The sequence below is a fragment of the Typopeltis vanoorti genome, chromosome 24, assembly GCF_054136105.1.
Source record: "Typopeltis vanoorti isolate ZY-2024b chromosome 24, IOZ_Tvanoo_1.0, whole genome shotgun sequence".
NCBI classification, from domain to species: domain Eukaryota; kingdom Metazoa; phylum Arthropoda; class Arachnida; order Uropygi; family Thelyphonidae; genus Typopeltis; species Typopeltis vanoorti.
In genome coordinates, this window is record NC_143572.1 from 70,643,090 (window position 1) to 70,662,100 (window position 19,011).

At 36.9% G+C, this 19,011-nt stretch overlaps 1 protein-coding gene across 2 annotated transcripts in view; it reads left to right on the forward strand.

The window, feature by feature from the left end:
- Positions 1-19,011, forward strand: part of ck (unconventional myosin-VIIa ck) — a 526,896-nt gene that overhangs the window by 156,432 nt on the left and 351,453 nt on the right. For both annotated transcript variants that reach the window (XM_090413984.1, XM_090413985.1), the window contains exon 10: positions 12,203-12,279. In XM_090413984.1, coding sequence (XP_090270110.1) covers positions 12,203-12,279 — 77 coding nt within the window. The remainder of the gene's footprint in view (positions 1-12,202; positions 12,280-19,011) is intronic.

A 19,011-nucleotide genomic window follows, 5' to 3' on the forward strand; every position in this document is an offset into this window, starting at 1 on the left:
TGTTCATACCTCTCTTTAGCTACTCTCACCAACCAAGTCACCCTCCTTGCCTGGTCTTTGTAGACCTCATGAAATTGGTTACTTCCACTTCTCTTATGCTGCCTCCACAATGCCCTTTTTCTCTGTATTGCATGCTTAATCTCTTTATTCATTCATCTCACACCTACCTTATTTAACCTTCTCACCCGTGGTATATATTTAGACATTGCATCCACTAAATATTTTTTGAAAATCCCCCAAGCTGCATTGATCTCTTTTCCAGCTAACTCCTCATTCCATGCTACACCTGCAAGCTGTCTCCTGAGCTCTTCATAATCACCCCCCTTGTAGTTCCACATATACCCTTTTTTCACAGGGGTCCTTGCACTGCTGGCAACCACCCAAGTAATCACCTCATGGTCACTTTCACCAATTGGTGGATGATTTGATACCTCATTGATAATTACATCCTCCGATGAGATGACCAAATCCAAGACCCTTAATCCTCTTGTGCCCTCTGTTACATACTGTCTGAGGTAGTTATCCATCAATAACTCAAGAAACTCATTTTCTTTACTTCCAGTTGCTATCTCTTCATTCCAGTCTATATTGCCATAATTAAAATCACCCATAATGATCATCCTTTTCTTATTTGCTTGGCTTATTTGACTATACATTTCACTATCACCACCATCCACATTACCAGGTCTATAACAACATCCCACCAAGTATTTGATTCTATTCACCTCTATCTCACACCATACTGCCTCAAAACCACTGGCCCCATTTCCCTCTTGCATCTCTACCTTATATATGGACATAACTCTTTCTCTATCATCAATAGCACTCCCCCTCCCTTTTTACCCCTTCTATCCTCACGAAACACATCATACCTTTCCATCTCTATTCCTGTCAGGATGTCATCCTCATCTAACCATGTCTCACTTATTCCGACAATCTCTGGGTGCACAGACGCAATTAGTGCAACCATTTCATCCGCCTTGTTTCTTATACTTCTAGCATTGGTATACAAACACAACAACTCATTTCTGGATATTTCATATTTCAAATGCCAAGTACTCTTGATGTCAGTAAGACAGTGGAACAAATTTCATCATTGATTTTAAGGGAATGTAAAAGGGAACTAACAACCTGGCTGTAAAACGAAAGGTTTGCAGCAGGAAAAGCACTCTCAGTTCCTTAATTTTGAGAAAAAATAATGGTGGTAGAATGCAGAAATCAAATGACAGACTAGTTTGTATTTCTTTATTTTAAGTTTTTGCAGAATTTAGTAAGAGCTCATATACAGAAAATAATGTCTATGAGAGTAAACATGGATTTGTTAAGGTATGTTCTTGTATTTTACCTACCTTTTATAACATAGCAAGTGAGATTGATGAGAGGAAGTTATGCACTGGTGTCCAAAAGCTAAGGAAGAACTATATTTTTACCTTTCTATGAAAAAATTTTCATGACTACAGCCAAATATGGACATAAATTTATTGCCAGCATACTAATAAATTATATTACACAAAAAATGTGTTATAAATTTCATACAAATTAAATTGTAGTATGTTTTTTTGCAAATGTTACAGATTTCCTAAGGACATAGTTAAGGAATTAATGTACAGCACTTACAGAAAACTGTGCAAAGAGACATTTAGGTGTGGAATATGTCCATCCTGAACTGTGATGCAGCTCTCACAACATCATACCACAACCACACTTAGCACCAAGTAATTCAGGAGAGTTCTTGAGGCAAACTTACCCACTCTTCTTCCAGAGCAAGAATAAGGCCTTGTTTGCTTTCTGGAGGGAAATTTCAAGCAGCAGTACATCTCCCTATTGCTTTCCAAATGTGTTCTGTGGGTTGAAATCTGGAGAGCGTGCTGGCCACTCAATTCAGTTAACATCCTCAGTCTCCAGAAGTATATCTAATGCTCGTGTATGATGAGGTGTGACATTGTCATCCCTAAAAATGAATATTTCGCCTACAGCACCATGGAACAATCATACGTAATATTGAAGAACTTTGTTGCAATATGTTCACCAGTCCTAGTCCCTTTTTCCAGTGCTTGTAGTTTGGTGCATCCATTAAGCATAATGCCTCCCCACACCATGACTCCAGCACTGCCGTATCTATCCTTTTCAAGAACATTGTTGCAATGGTAAGCAGTACCACTTTCATGCCAGATCAAGTGTCATCTAGAATCAGAGGAAAAACTTAAATGATTCTCATCTGTAAAGAGTACATTAGCCGATTGGTGTCTTGTCCAAGTTTTATGGATACAACACCACTGAAAACTTGCTCGACGATGAGCTGTGAATAAAGGGATGCGAACTACAGGCCTTTGGGCATATAGGCCTCTTGTCACAAACATCTTGCCACAGTTTGTTCAGATATCCACATACTGTGCTTGAATGAAACCAATTTGCAAGCTGACCTGCTACAATGCATCAGTTAAGTTTTGCTGTTATAACCAAAAATCTGTCTTCATGCTCCATGGTAGAGGAAGGCTAACCTGTTAGCAAACATCTAGATACATTCTATTGTTTGAAACGCTGCCCAAAGCCTGGATACAATGCTGTGTGAGATTCCATTTTCTGGCAGTATCAATAACTCTGCAGTCTTCAAGTATTCTAATAATTCTTCCCTACATGAAATTGTCTAGATGATGTCTTTGAGACATTACAAGACATCCAAGTTTGCAACTTTATTCCTTCACGAAAAGAGCTTCCTTCAAATACATTTCACTTAGCACAGCCTTTTGCAAATTATATATTTGATTTAATCCTTTATCCAAGGATTTGCATTATGGGATACTAAGGCAAACAATGTGAGGTCATACCACCTATGCCACGAGTTGCCCCAGTCCTGAAATTACTTCAGGCGCAAACAATAAAGGATTAAATCAAATATATAATTCGTAGCACAACCAAGTGAGAAAAAAACTTCCATCTATAGCCTTTTGCCTGTTATCCTGTTGAGTGCTATCATATGACCCCTTTGCACGTGAAGCAAAAATTTGAATGTGTATCCGCTTTCTACTTGAAATTGTCAGTTATACAAATTGTCATAAGCTGATTCATCAGAATTTGGGTTATAATCTTCAGAAATAGTGTTTGTCCTTAAGTTTTTGGACACTAGTGTAATACTGTCATTTATCTCTACTTTCCAAATGCTATGATGGGGTGCCACATGATAAAGTTTCAATGTATGAACTTAGATATCAGGTTAATGTATTGAATTGGCAATTCACTGTTTGATAGTTGTTAACCCGCCATTTTGTATTTGAAGCAGCAGCCTGATAATGCCATTTCATAAATGTAATATTATATGTGTGCAAATTATTATTACTAATAATAGTGATAGTGTTTTGTCTTTTCTTAGAATTAGAATAAGCTGGAAATTTTACAGGTAAATGAATGGAGATATTGGTTTCATCCAAGTAAGGTTTTTGGCATTTGGGATCTATAGATGGGAGACGGAAATTTAAGGTTCAGAGGATATATTTATTCTTATCAAATTATTATTATCACTTATATTACAGTCACCTCCATCAAGTCAGAGGACTGATTGAGGGTGGCTCACACTAACTTTTACTATCTATCATACCTTACCTTAAACTCATTCTCTGTCAGAGCATTCCCAACTACCTCTAGCAATCCGTTCCAATCATTCACCACTTTCCAACTAAAAATGTAGTCTTCACACCTTCCACATGCTTATTCAACTTCCAGGAATGATTACTAACTTACTCTCCCTGCTCATCATACAATAAAACATTTCTTTTGTGTCGAGCTTATAGAATCCCTTTAGTAACTACTCAGATTCTATTATATCACACTTTTCATTCTGTCAATTGCAACTTTGCAACCCACTCGCCTTCAGTCTGTCTTCATAGAGAGTATTGCACTGACCTGTCACCATCTTGTCTCTGTTTCCAGTCTGCCACCACCTCATTCTCAAGAAACCCAAATGACAAAATCTGTGCACACAGTAGTCAAGATGTGTCCAGCCTTATAAACAGGAATGATAACTTCCCTATCTCTGCTTGTCTGCATGTCCTTCAACCAAGTAATCCTTTGAGTTATTTTGCTGACTTTTACAATATGCCCTCTGAACTTCAACTCTCTGTTTACCATCACCTCCAAATCCCTAGCCTCATTAATTTGCTGCCATACATTATCGTCAGTGTAATACACAGTATGTAATTCATTGCAAAGTGCATAACCTCACATTTTGCCACATTAAACCGATAGCCATTATCTTTTGCCCACACTGCCAGTTTATTTAAATCATCCTGCAGGATCTCTACTTCACTTTAGTTAACTCCTTGCACTCCCTAGTTTTGCATTATCAGCAAATAAAAAAATCCTTTGAAAAAAAATAAAAAATGGAAAAAATGAAAAAGATCAAAAAATCCTTAGCCTACCCATGGTACTAATGTAATATAGATTTACAAAAAGCTATGGATGTGAGTCATGAGACAAGAGGATGGTTGTTCTGTTGTATAAAGCCTTGATCAGACCACATCTGGATTTCTGTGCTCAGGTGTGGTCACTGGGTTTGAAAAGGATGAAGTAACTTTTCAGAGTGTGCGAAGGTGAATAACAAAAATGATACCAGGACTGCAGAATGTTGATGGCTTCTAATTTTCAGAATTCTGTGGCTAGAAAATGAATGGATGATTGAGACATTTACTGGAATTGATGCTGAGGAGAGAGATTTTTCATATAGTAGAACAAAGGAAAGGAACAAGGACATTGCCAATCCTGAAACAAAGGGAAGTGATGAGCAAAAAGGTTAGAAGCAGCTTTGTCATGAAGAGTAGTTATATCAGGGAATACATTACCTGAGACTGTGATAGTGTGGACAGTGAAGATGTTTAAGGTGCAGTATATTTTGTTTGCTTTGTGTTTTCTAATATGTACCATGATGAGTTTTTGTAATCGTGTAGTGGTCCTGAATATTATTATTATTATTATTATTATTTCGGGCGACTCCAGGAAGTCCTTAAACTCATCGAGGGAGGCCCTAAACATCATGTCCACACAACTATACGACATTCTCACAGTATCTATCATACCTTGCCTTGAACTCGCTCACCGTCGTAGCATCCACAACAGACTCTGGCAGCTTATTCCACTCATTTACCACTCTAAAAGTAAAGAACCCAGCTCTAACACCCCTGCTAACCACACTCTTGCCAAACTTCCATAGGTGTCCCCTAGTCCCCTAGTCCTGATCTCAAAAATATCCTCTGAATTAATCCTATAGAATCTCTTTAGCAATTTGAATGTCTCAATCATATCTCCCTTTTTCTGCCTATCAACTAGTTTCTGCATCCCACAAATCTTCAACCTGTTCTCATATGGTTCATTCCATAGACCTGCCATCATCTTAGTCACTCACCTCTGGATCTTCTCCACCTCCTCCCCATCAAGAAGGAACCGAGGTGACCAAATCTGGGCACAGTAGTCGAGATGAGATCTTATCAAGGCTCGGTTCAGAGGTACAATAACTTGCTTGTCTCTGCTCACCAAGATATTTTTCAACAACCAAGTGAGTTGATGAGCTGATTTAGCTACTTTTGCAATGTGCCCCCTAAACTTCATCTCCCTATCCACCAACACTCCCAAGTCCCTGGCCTCATCAATCTCCTGGAGTACAGTTCCACCAATGTGGTATACTGCTGCTAATCTTTTCACCCCAAAATGCATAACCTTACATTTTGTCACATTAAATTGACATCCATTCTCCTTAGCCCAGAACTCCAATCTATCCAAGTCATCCTGCAAGATTTTTACATCTTCTGCATTCACTATTGCCCTACCCAACTTTGCATCATCAGCGAACAAATGAACTGTTCCACTTAGACCCTTCCCTATATCGTTATTGAACAGATTAAACAGCAGTGGTCCAAGAACAGAACCCTGCGGCACACCACTAGTCACAGGCTGTCTTTTGGACTCTACTCCTGAATAACCTACTCTTTGATATCTCTCCATCAACCACCCACCTATCCATCTCACCAACCCTATATCCATTCGCATATGTTGTAGTTTACGGATTAGAATTCCATGTGGTATCCTGTCAAACACCTTTGCCAGGTCCAGCAGTATCACTGTAAACCCATTACCCTTATCCAGTTCAGCCGTCACCTTGTTATAAAACTTGAGCAAGTTACTGAGGCATGATCTACCCTTCACAAAGCCATGCTGTCCCCTGTACAGTATCTCATTTTCATCAATCCATGCCTGTATTTTTCCCTTGACTACTTTCTCCAAGACCTTGACAACGACTCCTGATATGCTGATCAGTCGGTAATTTGCAACCGTAGTCTTGGATCCTCCTTTATGCAGTGGAACTATTTTCCCCTCTTTCCACACCTTCGGGACTAAACCAGACCCAAGACTCAGATTAAACAACATGGTCAAGGGCACTGATAATTCCTTAGCCGCTTCACGCAAGACCTGTGCTAGTAAACCATCCAATCCCACAGATGTATTCACATTAAGGTTCTGTAATAGACTATTCACCTCCACTTCATTCATCACAATTCCCGTATAAACTAATGGTTCCTTTATTTTTTCAATGTCACCACCTGGATGATATACTTTTGCAAAGTGCACGCTCAGTAACTCCACTATATTGACTGATTCAGTGACCTCCGTACCATCGTCATTCCTTAAAATCATTTTGCCGTGTACAGTTTTTTTCTTGCTTGCAGCATATTGAAAGAACTGTTTGGGATTCTCTTTTGCTTGCATAGCTAGTTTCCTTTCATAATCTGCTTTTGCTTTTTTTACCACACTCGTTACCCTTCTGGCCTGCACTTTATACCGTTCGTGTGCCTGCAGGTCACCCCTTTCTTTAAATTCCCTCCACAGTTGTTTCTTTTTTTGCAGCTCAAACTTAATGGTGTTATTCATCCATTTAACCCATACTTGTTTTACTATTCGGACCCTAGGTATACAATCAGCCATAACCTCCTGTAAATGCTCCTTGACCACTTCCCATGCTCTATCGACATCCAGCCCTTGCAGTTGTACATGCCATTGCACTGATCCAAGCAATCTCCTAAGCTTGTCATACTTGCCAACGGTAATTCCACATATACCGTGTCTTAATCGAAAATTCCACACCTTTAGCCACTTCCCAGGTCAAGACCTTATGATCACTCTCACCAATAGGTGGCAACATGGTCATATTCATTACAGTCAAATTCTGTGATGCTATTACCAGGTCAAGCACTCTCACACCCCTAGTATTTTCAATTATATTCTGTCTCAGATAGTTATCCCTTAATAATTGAATAAAATCCATTTCCTTCCTCTCATACGTCCTCTCCTCCTTCCAATCAATGTTTCCATAGTTGAAATCCCCCATAATAATTACCCTCCTTCCACTCATTTCATCAATTTGTTTATTCATACTATCTCCACCATCTATTCCATCACCTGGTCTATAGCAGCACCCAACTGTATATTTTATTCTGCCAGTCTCAATCTCACACCAAATAGCCTCAAATGAGCTCCTTTCACTATCCTGCGATACAACTTCAATTCTCCTTGGCTGCAGTTCATCAGCTATCATCAATAACACCCCTCCCCCCATTTTATTCTCTCTGTCCGTCCTAAACACACTGTAACCTACACATTCTATCCCACTAACTATATCATCTTCTGTCAGCCATGTTTCACTAATGCCAATAACCTGTGGCCAGGAAGAGCCAATCAAGGCCAAAAATTCTTCCTTCTTGTTCCTAATACTCCTGGCATTAGTATACATGAAATGCAGTGATCCCTTTGTCCCACCCCTATCTTGATGCGTTATTCTAAATGTCCCATTCCCATTTTTTTGTCCTTAGTTCTAGCTCGGGTACATTATATACATTCTTACACTCAACTGTCTCACTGATGTCCGCATATCCACTCCCCCCCCCCCTCCTTGGTAGTTCTAGTTTCCCTGGTTCTGCACATCCATTTTCACTTCATTCAGCAACACTTTTTCCAGTCTCTGCACACCAAGTCCATTCAAATGCAGGCCATCCATCTTGTATAAATCCTTTCGCCCATCAAACTCATTCCACATGTCCACGAATTCCACATCACACCATCTGCATAACCTGCGCATAATGTCATTTGCGATTATGGCCCTCCTTCTAAACTCCTCTCTGTCATACCGCGGCAACAGACTCACCATTCTAACTCTGTCACTCTTTTCTTTCGCTACCTTTAACAATACTTCCAAGTTCACTCTCATAAAAAATTTATCATATAAATTAATAATAATATCCAGTAAAGCTGTGATAACTATTTAAATTGAGTTGTTTAGAAATAAATGTTCCTACAAATGTGCCTGCCTTGTATAAACAAATCATGTGACTTTTGCTCTTTAAGCTCTCTTTATACCAACACAAAAGTTGATGCCATTGCACTTTGGTAACAAGTCAGTTTTCTTCCTTTCAGTAAATCCATTTAATTCTGTTTATTTTCTTACTGGAATAACAGATAAACATAAAAACAGGCATAAAAATACAATAAAAAACAATATAAAATCAGTATGCTTTTTTTACGGTTAAGGTGTACAGCTCCAAGTGTGTGTCTGTATATATATATATATATCCTTCATATGATATAAATTCTTATCTGGCATTCTAAAATTAACCTCTAGTGAAAGTCATCATCAGTTTTTTATATGTACTCTCAAGGAATATTAAGGCTACTATGGCAGCACTACATGATTAAGTATACCTTATTGTAATCTCCTATCAACATTTTTTCTCCAAATTAGTCTATTACTTGTCATCACTCCAATATTGTCTTATCTGACATTTCATTCTTCTAAGGTACTTCCCACTTAATCAACCCACCTAGAACTTTGTCTTCCTTGGACCTTTTTCCTGCCATCTCGGGCATCAAATACTAGTTTTGCTAACTTTCTTCTTTCATTCTGTTTAAGTGACCATTCTGCCTTAGGTTAGTCCTATACTCACACATTCTTGAATGCTAACAATGTCAAATTCCTTCCTAATGACTTCCTTTTTAATATGATTTTGCCATTGATGCCATCTGTTTATGCCTCTAATTTTTGTTATGACTCTAATATCTGTAGTGTCTTTGATCAAGTGCTTTATTTTTAATCCTGCTCTCAGATCCATAACATAACTGGTTTGAACACTGTCTTGTATACTATTAGTTTAGTGTTTGGCTGATTTCTCTCTTACTCCATATTAATATATTCAACTGACTCCCCACCACATCATTTTTATTTATTTTGTTGTCTATTTCCAGATTTAATTTTTCATCTTTACTGAAAACTCTGCCTAAATAGCTGAAATATTTTATTTGTTCTATAGGTTCTCCATTGAGAATGCTACTGAAGTTTCCTATGTTCCTACCTATTTTCATAGTTTTGTCTTTTAATTTCTGAATTTCAAGCCAAATTTGCTACAGCTGTTATTCAATTTAGTTAGAGAATCCTGGAGACTTGCACTGGATATGTTTAGGAGAACAACATCATCTGCATGAAGCAAAGAGCTAAGTTGGTATCTCCAATTCTAACATCAGGTTTAATGCCACTTTCTTTCATAACACGATCAATATAGAGGACAAATAAGAGTGGAGATAATGTATAGCCTTGTGTCAAACCATTTTCCTATATTTAAGTTATATGGTTGCATATAACTTAAATATAGGTATGTATTGCTCTATATCATGTTCCATTTACCCTATATGATTGTAGTATTTTGAAAAGCTTTTCTCTAAGGCACATTGTCATATGCCTTTTCTAGATCTACAAAACTTAAGTGCAGATCCATGTTATATTTCCATGATTTCTGAACTATTTGTTATCAAGTGAAAATCTAATCTTGACAACTTGTATTTGGCCTGAATCCAGCTTGTTCTTCTCCTGGTTTCTCTTTCATAATTTTTCTTAGCCTCTTTTCAAGTTTGCTAGCTTATGGCTTATAAAAAAGTTACACAGTAACTTTCTAGTGAAAGTTACCATGGTATAGAGAATTTTTTTCCTGCTTATTTGTTGAAAATTAAAACTTTTTTTTAATGCAAATTTGGATAACTATACATTAAGTTATTATAACTTTGATTTAATTTTGAGAATTATATGAAGTTATATTTGGGATGTGAAGTACTTAAATATATGTGCACATGTTAATCAGTTGCATAAGTTTATTTTGGTTCTAGTATTCACCAAAAATTTTTACTCAAAGCTGCACATCACAAAAAAGTTTGAATACTGCATCATATTCTTCTTCTTATTGTGCTATCTTCTATCGAAGGTCAGTGACCATCTTGGCGAACAAACTGCGCTCTTGTGTTAATCTGAGCAATTGTGCACTGCTCTTTCCTGTCCACGTCTTGATGTTGTCAAACCATGATATTCTTTTTCTTCCTCTAGTTCCTTTGCCATCAATTCTTCCTACCAAAATAGTTTGTAGAAGTTGGTATTTGCTGTTTCTCATGATGTGGCCAAGATATGATGTTTTTCGTTTCTTGATTATTAGTTCAAGATGTTTAGCTTTGCCAATGGATTTTAAGACATCTTCATTGGTAATTTTTTCTGTCCATGATATCTTTAGCATTCTTCTGTATAGCCACATCTCAAAGGCTTCGATTTTCTTGATGGTTGTCGCCTTCAATGTCCATGTTTCAACTCCATAGAGCAGAATAGACCACACATAGCATTCGGCATCTGACTTCCATGTTTAGGTCTTTATTGCAGAATATTGTTCTTATTTTCATGAAGGACTGCCGTGCAACTTCAATCCTTGTCTTTATATCTATTTCTGGATCCCACCGTTCATTAAGCCAGTACCAAGACATTTATATCTTGACACTTGATCAATATTTTTCCCATTGAGTGTCAGTTTCATTTATGAGGCTGGATGTTTGCTGATGATCATGTATTTTGTCTTGTTGATGTTTATATTTATTCCCATTCTTTGGCTTTCTATATACTCTGTCAATGAGTTTTTGGAGATCCATAATGTTATCTGCAATTAGCACGGTGTCATCTGCATATCGAAGGTTGTTAACAATCTTTCCATTTATTGTGATCCCTCTGGACATTCTTCCAATGCTTTTTTAAAGATTACCTCTGCGTATATGTTGAACAAGAGTGGTGAGAGCACACATCCTTGTCCCACTCCTCTTTTGATGTTAATATCACTAGTGGTAATGTTGTCTAATTGAACGGTAGCTGACTGATTCCAATACAGATTTGTTATTAGTCTTATGTCTTGTTTGTCTAGCCTTATTTGTTGAAGGACTTCTATTAAGTTAGTGTGTCTGACTTTGTCGAATGCTTTTTCAAAATCTATGAAACACATAAAGACAGATTTCTGTTTTTCTATGCATTTTTGTATCAATATTTGGGTACAGAAAAGGGCCTCTCTAGTACCAAAACCATTCCGAAAGCCGAATTGTGTTTCACTTAGAGTTTCTTCACTTTTTCTATAAATGCAATTCTGAATTACTTTCAAAAATATTTTTAATGTTTGGCTCATTAGACTAATAAGTCGGAAGTCACCACAGGAATTCGCTTTGGGTTTCTTTGGGATAGTGATAAATGTAGATTTGAGCCAATCTGATGGAAATTCATCACTTTCATATATTTTATTAAATAGTTTTTCAAGAAGTTTGATGTTATCTGGTTCTATTAATTTTAAAAATTCTGTTTGCACACCATCTGGTCCACTGGCTTTTCCTCTTTTACTTGTTCGTATAGCATTCTCTATTTCACATTTCATGATTGTTGGTCCTTGAATGTTATCTTTTATATTTATAGGCTTCTGTCTAGTATCATTGAAAAGTTCTGTTACATATTTTATCCAAATCTGTGCTTTATTCTCTTCTTCTAGAACTATTTTTCCATTTTCGTCTCTTAGAGACACTATTTGCTTTTTCCTCAGTTTTCCGGAAATTTCGTTGATTTTCTTATACAGATTGAAATTATCATGTTTCTTCTGAAGCAGTTCAATTTCAGTACATAAATTTTTCATCCAATTTTCCTTGGCTTCTTTTATTTTTTTCTTGATGATGTTATGTGTTTCTGTATATCTGGCTAGGTCTTTGTTTTTGTATCATATAATTTATTTATAATGCTGCATATTGTCAAATGCAGCACTATAAATATTATGCAAATAATGAGCAAACAGAAATTTGTAATGATTGCAAATGTTTTTCTCTTCCTCAGCAACTGTGATAGATAACTTGGATGCTACTGAAATAACCAATGCAAGTAGTGTAAATAGCGCTGCTCGATTGTTAGAGGTAAGTATTAAAAATATTTTTATACAAATTTCCAATAGTCATTTTTGGTTGTTACAATTATTTTGAAAAGTGCCATTTTTTTTTTTTTTTAAATATTAAAAATATCATTTTCATGCAGTTGAGTAGTAGTATACCAGTACCATGCACTGATTATGGCAGCAAAAAGTTATTTACATTCTTTTTCAAGAACTACAAATTGTACTCCTCTGGCAAAATTGGTGTTAGAAAGTTGTGTATACTACTAGTGGTACTATACTATACTATACTATAGAATGTAATGGATCGTGGAATGATGCTCCACAGAAATAGATTATAAGGAAGAAAGCACATTGGAGGGAAGGAAATTGAATTTATATGGCTACTAGGAAAAAAGTGCTTAAAACAGTATACTAAGAGGATAAGAGACTTCACTTGGGAGGTTGCCAAATTCTTTGCAGACGCTATGCTCTCAGGCATTCTAATCATTCATAACTCTCCATGCAAAAAACTTGCTTCTCACTCCCTTGCTCACACCCTCTTCATACAACTTCCAGGGATGACCTCTTGTTCTCCCACCGTTTTATGAAAAAACTTCTTAAACATTGATACTATAACAACCTCCTTAGTAACTTGTAGGTCTCTATCATATCATCCCTCCTATCCATTAGTCTCTGTTGATTACATCTTCTCAACTTTTCCTTATATTTGACATTCCCAGAGATCAGAAAAGTACCTTAGTCAGTCATCTCTGGATCCTTTCTAACATTTCTTCATCTTTTTGAAAACCAGGTGACCAAATCAGTGCACAGTAGGCCATGTGTGGCCTAATCAGAACCTTCTACACATCATTCTCAGAATTTATGTTGTGCTCACAATTTTGGCAGTGTGTCCTCTAAATTCTAAATCCTTATCCACCATCATCCCAAGATCTCTTATTTCCTCCATCTCCAACAATATATCCCCACAAGCATAAATTCTACATCCCATCTTTGTTTCCTAAAATTTAAAATCTTACATTTTGCAACACTGAACTGGCATCCCCACTCCTATGCCCATTCACTTAATCTATTCAAGTCCTCTTTTAAGGCCACAACATCTGCTCTACTCTTCATAATTCATCCCAACTTTGCATCATCTGCAAACAACTGAATATCCCCATCCAAATCCTTGAAATATCATTAATGTAAAAGTTAAACAGTGTCCTCTGCATCATTTCCAGAATTCGTTGTGTTATCCTCACCATTTTGGCAATGGGTCCTCTAATTAGGATCCTCTGCACCTCAACTCTTTATAGTTTGTCTCAACTTTGCATCATCTGCAAACAACTGAATATCCCCATCCAATTCTCACCAATACCATTAACATACAGGTTAACACAGTGTCCTTCACATCATTCCCAGAATTTGTTGTGTTGTCCTCACAATTTTTTCAGTGTATCCTCTAAATTTTAGATCCTTACTACCATCACTCCAAGATCTGTTATTTCTTCCACCTCCAACAATATATTCCCACCAAGTGTAACAGAATGTTAAAAACTATCTGAAATAATGAATTTTACAGATGAAATAAGCAATAATGGATCATAGAAAATACCCAAGAATAATGTCTGCTGGTCACCCTTGTAATTTGCACTGGTATGATAAACTACATTGGTGGATAGAGGATGAAAGAGGAGGGGTATATTATTATTATTCAGGCCTCCATGGAGTCAAAGACTCATTGTGGGAGGGCCTTCCTAGGAAACACAAAGTTTATCATACTACTCCTTGTACTCATTGACCATTCTTGCTCTCACCACTATATCAGGTAATGCATTCCACAGTTCAACCACCCTCCACGCAAAGAAACCACTCCCTATCCTCTTGCTCACAGCTTCCTTTTCTAACTTCCAGGGATGGCCCCTTGTTATCACTTCTTCCCACTGTTCCACCAAGTGAAAGAACTTCCCAGTGTCAACCCTGTAACTGCCTTTCAACAGTTTAAAAGTCTCGATCATATCACTTCTCCTTCTTCTATCCACCAAACTCTGCAGTCCACATTCTCTCAGCTGATCCTCATAATTAACATTGTACATTCCTGAAACCATTTTTGTTATCCGCCTCTGTACCCTTTCCACAGTTAATTTATCCCCTTCAAATCCTGGGGACCAAATTTGAGGACAATAGTCTAAGTGTGGTTTGATCAGAGTCTTATACAAGAGAATGATAACTCTTTTATCTCTGCAGGTCAGCGTCCTTCTCAGTATTGTAGTAATCCTCTGGGTTACCTTCACCACCTTTGCAAGATGCTTCCTGAATTTCAGTTTTCTGTCAATCATCACCCCCAGATCTCTTGTCTTCCCTACTTGTCTTCCCTCCAGTACAGCTCCTCCAATTGAAAATGCAGCCTCCCATCGATGGATCCCAAACGTCAAGACTTTACATTTTGCTGCTTTAAACTGACATCCCCCATTCATTTTCCCATCTGTCTCCAGTTTATTCAAATCCTCTTGAAGAGCTGCCACATCTGCACTATTATTTATAACCCTGCCCAACTTCACGTCATCCACAAACAACTGAATATCCCCTTTCAATCCATTGACAATGTCATTGATATAAAGGTTAAACAATTCAGGTCCCAGTACTGAGCCCTGTGGAACCCCACTTGTAACCTTCCTGCCTCCTTGATATCGCCCCACCATCACAAATCTCTGATACCTATCAGACAGCCAATCCTGAATCCAGTTGACTAACTCGACATCTAAACCCATGTGCTGCAACTTAAGTATCAGCTTATCATGTGGTACCCTATCAAATGCTTTTGTAAAATCCAAAAAAATGGCAGTATATGCCTTTCCCTCATCAACTGCTCTTGTCACTTTATTATAAAAGGCAATCATATTTGTTGAAATATTATTTACCAATTTGACATTGAGGAGATTTTTCATGTGGTAGAATGAGAGGAAAGGAACAAAAGACAATCGGCCATATTTGGAAGTTGCACAAGTGAGTAGTAAGCAAGATTGCTGATCTACCTGCTACTTAATAAATTTAGTTTAATCCTTTATCCAAGTGTGAGCAAACAAAGTTTGCACCTGAAAGTATCTTCAGGACTGGGGTAAGGTAGTACAACACTGGGAAACTCGTTGCAAAGGTGGAGCAAGTTAACATCACTCCTATCTCGGTATCTCCCATAATGCAAAACACACTCCTTGCAGATATGTATAATATTATGCATTAAGGGAAGGGCCACTATCCAGACTAGTTTCGACCTTTATTGAGGTCTCTTCAGTGGGAGCCAGGCCCAAGTGGAGATACCAGGCAGAAGCATTAGCAAGGTCATCTCTACCTATAGGAGTTTCCAAACGGTGTGCCACCTTTTTATTAAATTACTCCGGATTTAGAGAAAGATGTTGAAAGTTTATTTTTCACTTGGTTAGACTATAATAAATTTAGTTTAATCCTTTATCCAAGTGTGAGCAAACAAAGTTTGTTTACTCACACTTGGATAAAGGATTAAACTAAATTTATTATAGTCTAACCAAGTGAAAAATAAACTTTTACTACCTTCTACTTGTATACCTTCTATAACATTTTCATTTATTGCAGTTCCTGCTGAATGATACTAATCATCCATCTATTTCCTACTGATTTATTTTCCTAACCCTGCATTATACAATTGGATACTGTTTCCTTCAAACACCTCTTGACCATATTCTATGTACTGTTAACATGGAATTCCTCCTCCCTAAGCTGGTCATAATCACTTGCCATGTAGTTCCACATAATATTCCTTCTTTACTGACTTCTGAATGTTTAGCAACTTACCATCACATTTTCTCAAGTAATTGGGAAAAGTGAGATGAACCAAATTGAAATCTGAATTTCTGTTAGAAAAAGTAGATGTGTTGTTTTGTAGATTGGAAATGAACATAATTCAGATGGAACTAAGATTAGTTATATTTTTGAAATGACTTTGAAGGTTTTGTCAAGCTTGCTTTTCCTGCACATAATCTGTTTCCCTTTGCTTGAATGTCATAATTGTTGCTTAATGTGAATTGAAATTTGGAGGATTTGGGGGTTTTGAATATAATTCTCCAAAATTTAATGGATTTTTTACTAAGTTGGGGGAAGTTTTCCATGCACATGTAGAATTTCATCCAACTCCTTTAAATCACAACCTCAGCTGTTGTCCCACTCCCCCAACAGTTTACTATTTTTTTTTGTTTCTCTCCTGCACCCATTTGAGTGGTGGCAGTAAGATTAGTTGCTACATGACTCTGAACCCTCCTAAAGTATTATTATGATGTTCAGCCCAGTATACTGTCAGCTGGTTTGCACAATAACCATTTTAAAAATATGCCAAAAAAAAAAAAAAAAATCAAAACAAAAGACATGTTAGCTCTCTCTCTCTCTCTGTGTGATGTAGTATATACCTTTAAACCCACTGATATTTTATGCCAGTTGAATGGGGGGGGAAGAAGAAGAAGAAGAAAGAAAAAAAAAATCTTTGCTCTAGAGTGTATATGTTGCATTTTGCTCACTTCAAGCTTCCACTAATCAAAGGGGTGGTATTATACTGAGCAGTGAAGATCATTTTCCAACTAGTCAGAATTGTTATACTAAGTGATGACTCATTTTGCTGCTTAGTATAATAAAAGGTAATAGATAGTATGTAAAGTTTAACAGCAATTAGTGTTACAGTGATGCAGGCCCACCTCTAGGGATATTTATCTATAAAGAATACTAATTATTTGGATTACTAAATTATCCAAGGAGTCTAGACACCATACTTTACTCCTGCTTTTATTAGTTCACTCCTAGATAGTTTCCTCCAGTCTGGCTTAATTATAATAGACAAGAAATTATATTCTTGTTAGAATCCTATACCCAAGCATCAGTTATTAATCACTTGTTAGAATCCTATACTCAAGCATCAGATATTAATCACCCAAATTATGTGTGAGGTATCTTCAAAATAGGTTATTTGTATACAGAGATTGTTGGCTGCATAAGTTATCTTAGTATCCCAAAATGCATGATACACATTTTCAACATGTATATTGCTGTGCATTATGGAAAGGATCACTACCCAGTATATATACCCAATCCTTTCTCCAAGCATAAGCAAGCTTTGCTTATGCTTGGGTATAGGATTAAAACAAGAATATAATTTCTTGTCTGTTATAATTTACACGATGGTTTAATCCTGCTGGCTGGAGGATATATCCAGGGATACTAAGATGTCAACATGGAGGTAGAGGACTTGTTTTCTGTAAACAAACAGTACTTTGTTGGAGCTTACCATACACCTTATCGTGATGGCCTGAACATAGTACCCTCAATATTTTAGACTTCTGAGGTTTGGCCCTAGTTATTGCAATCATGTAATCTGTTGTAGTTATCCCAAAGGAAATGCCTTCACCTCCTTTGTAGATACAGATAGTTCATGATTTCATGATATCATGTTCACAAAAATTTATTTTAGTAGGTATATGCTTTTCAAGAGTGACTGATCAGTTCCTACTATTCATGTAGCGAAGCAGCAGTAATTTTTGGACCTGATAAGCAGTATATGTAAATATACTTAATATATGGTCTAAAAAAATCTTCCATGAAATCAAATTAATTTTTAATTTACACAATCGGAATGCTTAGATGAAAACTCATCCGCCACTGATACCAGCTATCTCTTTAACCTCATCACGTCCAGTGTATGACTCCATCTAGACTGAAAACCAAAAATATAATGCCATTATCCTCAAAATGATGATACACCGAAGGAAGATATCACCAAACTAATGGAAAAATCTGGTTTCGACTGCAGCAAAATCACCACATGTCACTGCTTCTGACCTATAAACAAAAAAAGGGATGGGACGACTTTCTCGTGACTGGTGAAAATAACCTGTGAAACACCGATGAGTGCATCAGAACTAATGTTGGCTGTGAACAAACCTGAAAATCTCAAGATCAAAGAGTGTTAGATTTGATTATAGTGTTAGAGGGTGTTTCAGTTAAGGACGTAACTATTCTGCATCTGGTTTGGTGATAGTGATCATGCAGTACTCACTTGGCAAGTGACTAAGTTATGAATGTTCCGTTCTAAAAAGGTATATGCTGAACTATAAAGTAGGAGATTATGACCAACTGAGGAGTATACCAAGTTCAGCAGAATGGCATCAGCTGCTGGATGGGAAGAATATCAACATTGCATGGGAAGCATTTAAAAAATACTTAAATGATGCAATATCAGAATGTGTCCCAAGAGTTTGAAGAATAAATAGGATAGGAGCCAAATGGATGTGTAATCTTATTAAGCAAGAGATTCGTAAGAAAGAGATAATGTGGAAGGAATACTGTGTGCATAAGGAAATTATGAAAATTATAAGCTGTTGTGAAAATTATAAGCAGTAGGCTAGAATAGTCACAACTATTGTATGGAAAGCAACGTCTGAATATAAAAAAAAATTGACTCTGCAAGCTAAAGACAACCCACAAGAATTCTATCGATATGCTGTAAGTAAAAGAAAGAATGAATACAAAAGAATAACTCTTTTGAATGCAGATGGTGTGAGGGTGACAAATGCAGAAGATTTTGTTCAACTAATGAGTGCCCATTTTGCTAAAAGCTATCAACCTGGTTTATGCAACATTGAGTTCACTTCTACTTCTCCATTGAATAAAAAACCTCAGCTGTATGAAGAAGAGGTATTGGAGCTGTTGCACAAGCTGAATAACAGTTCAGCAATTGGGATTGATGGGATATCAGCAT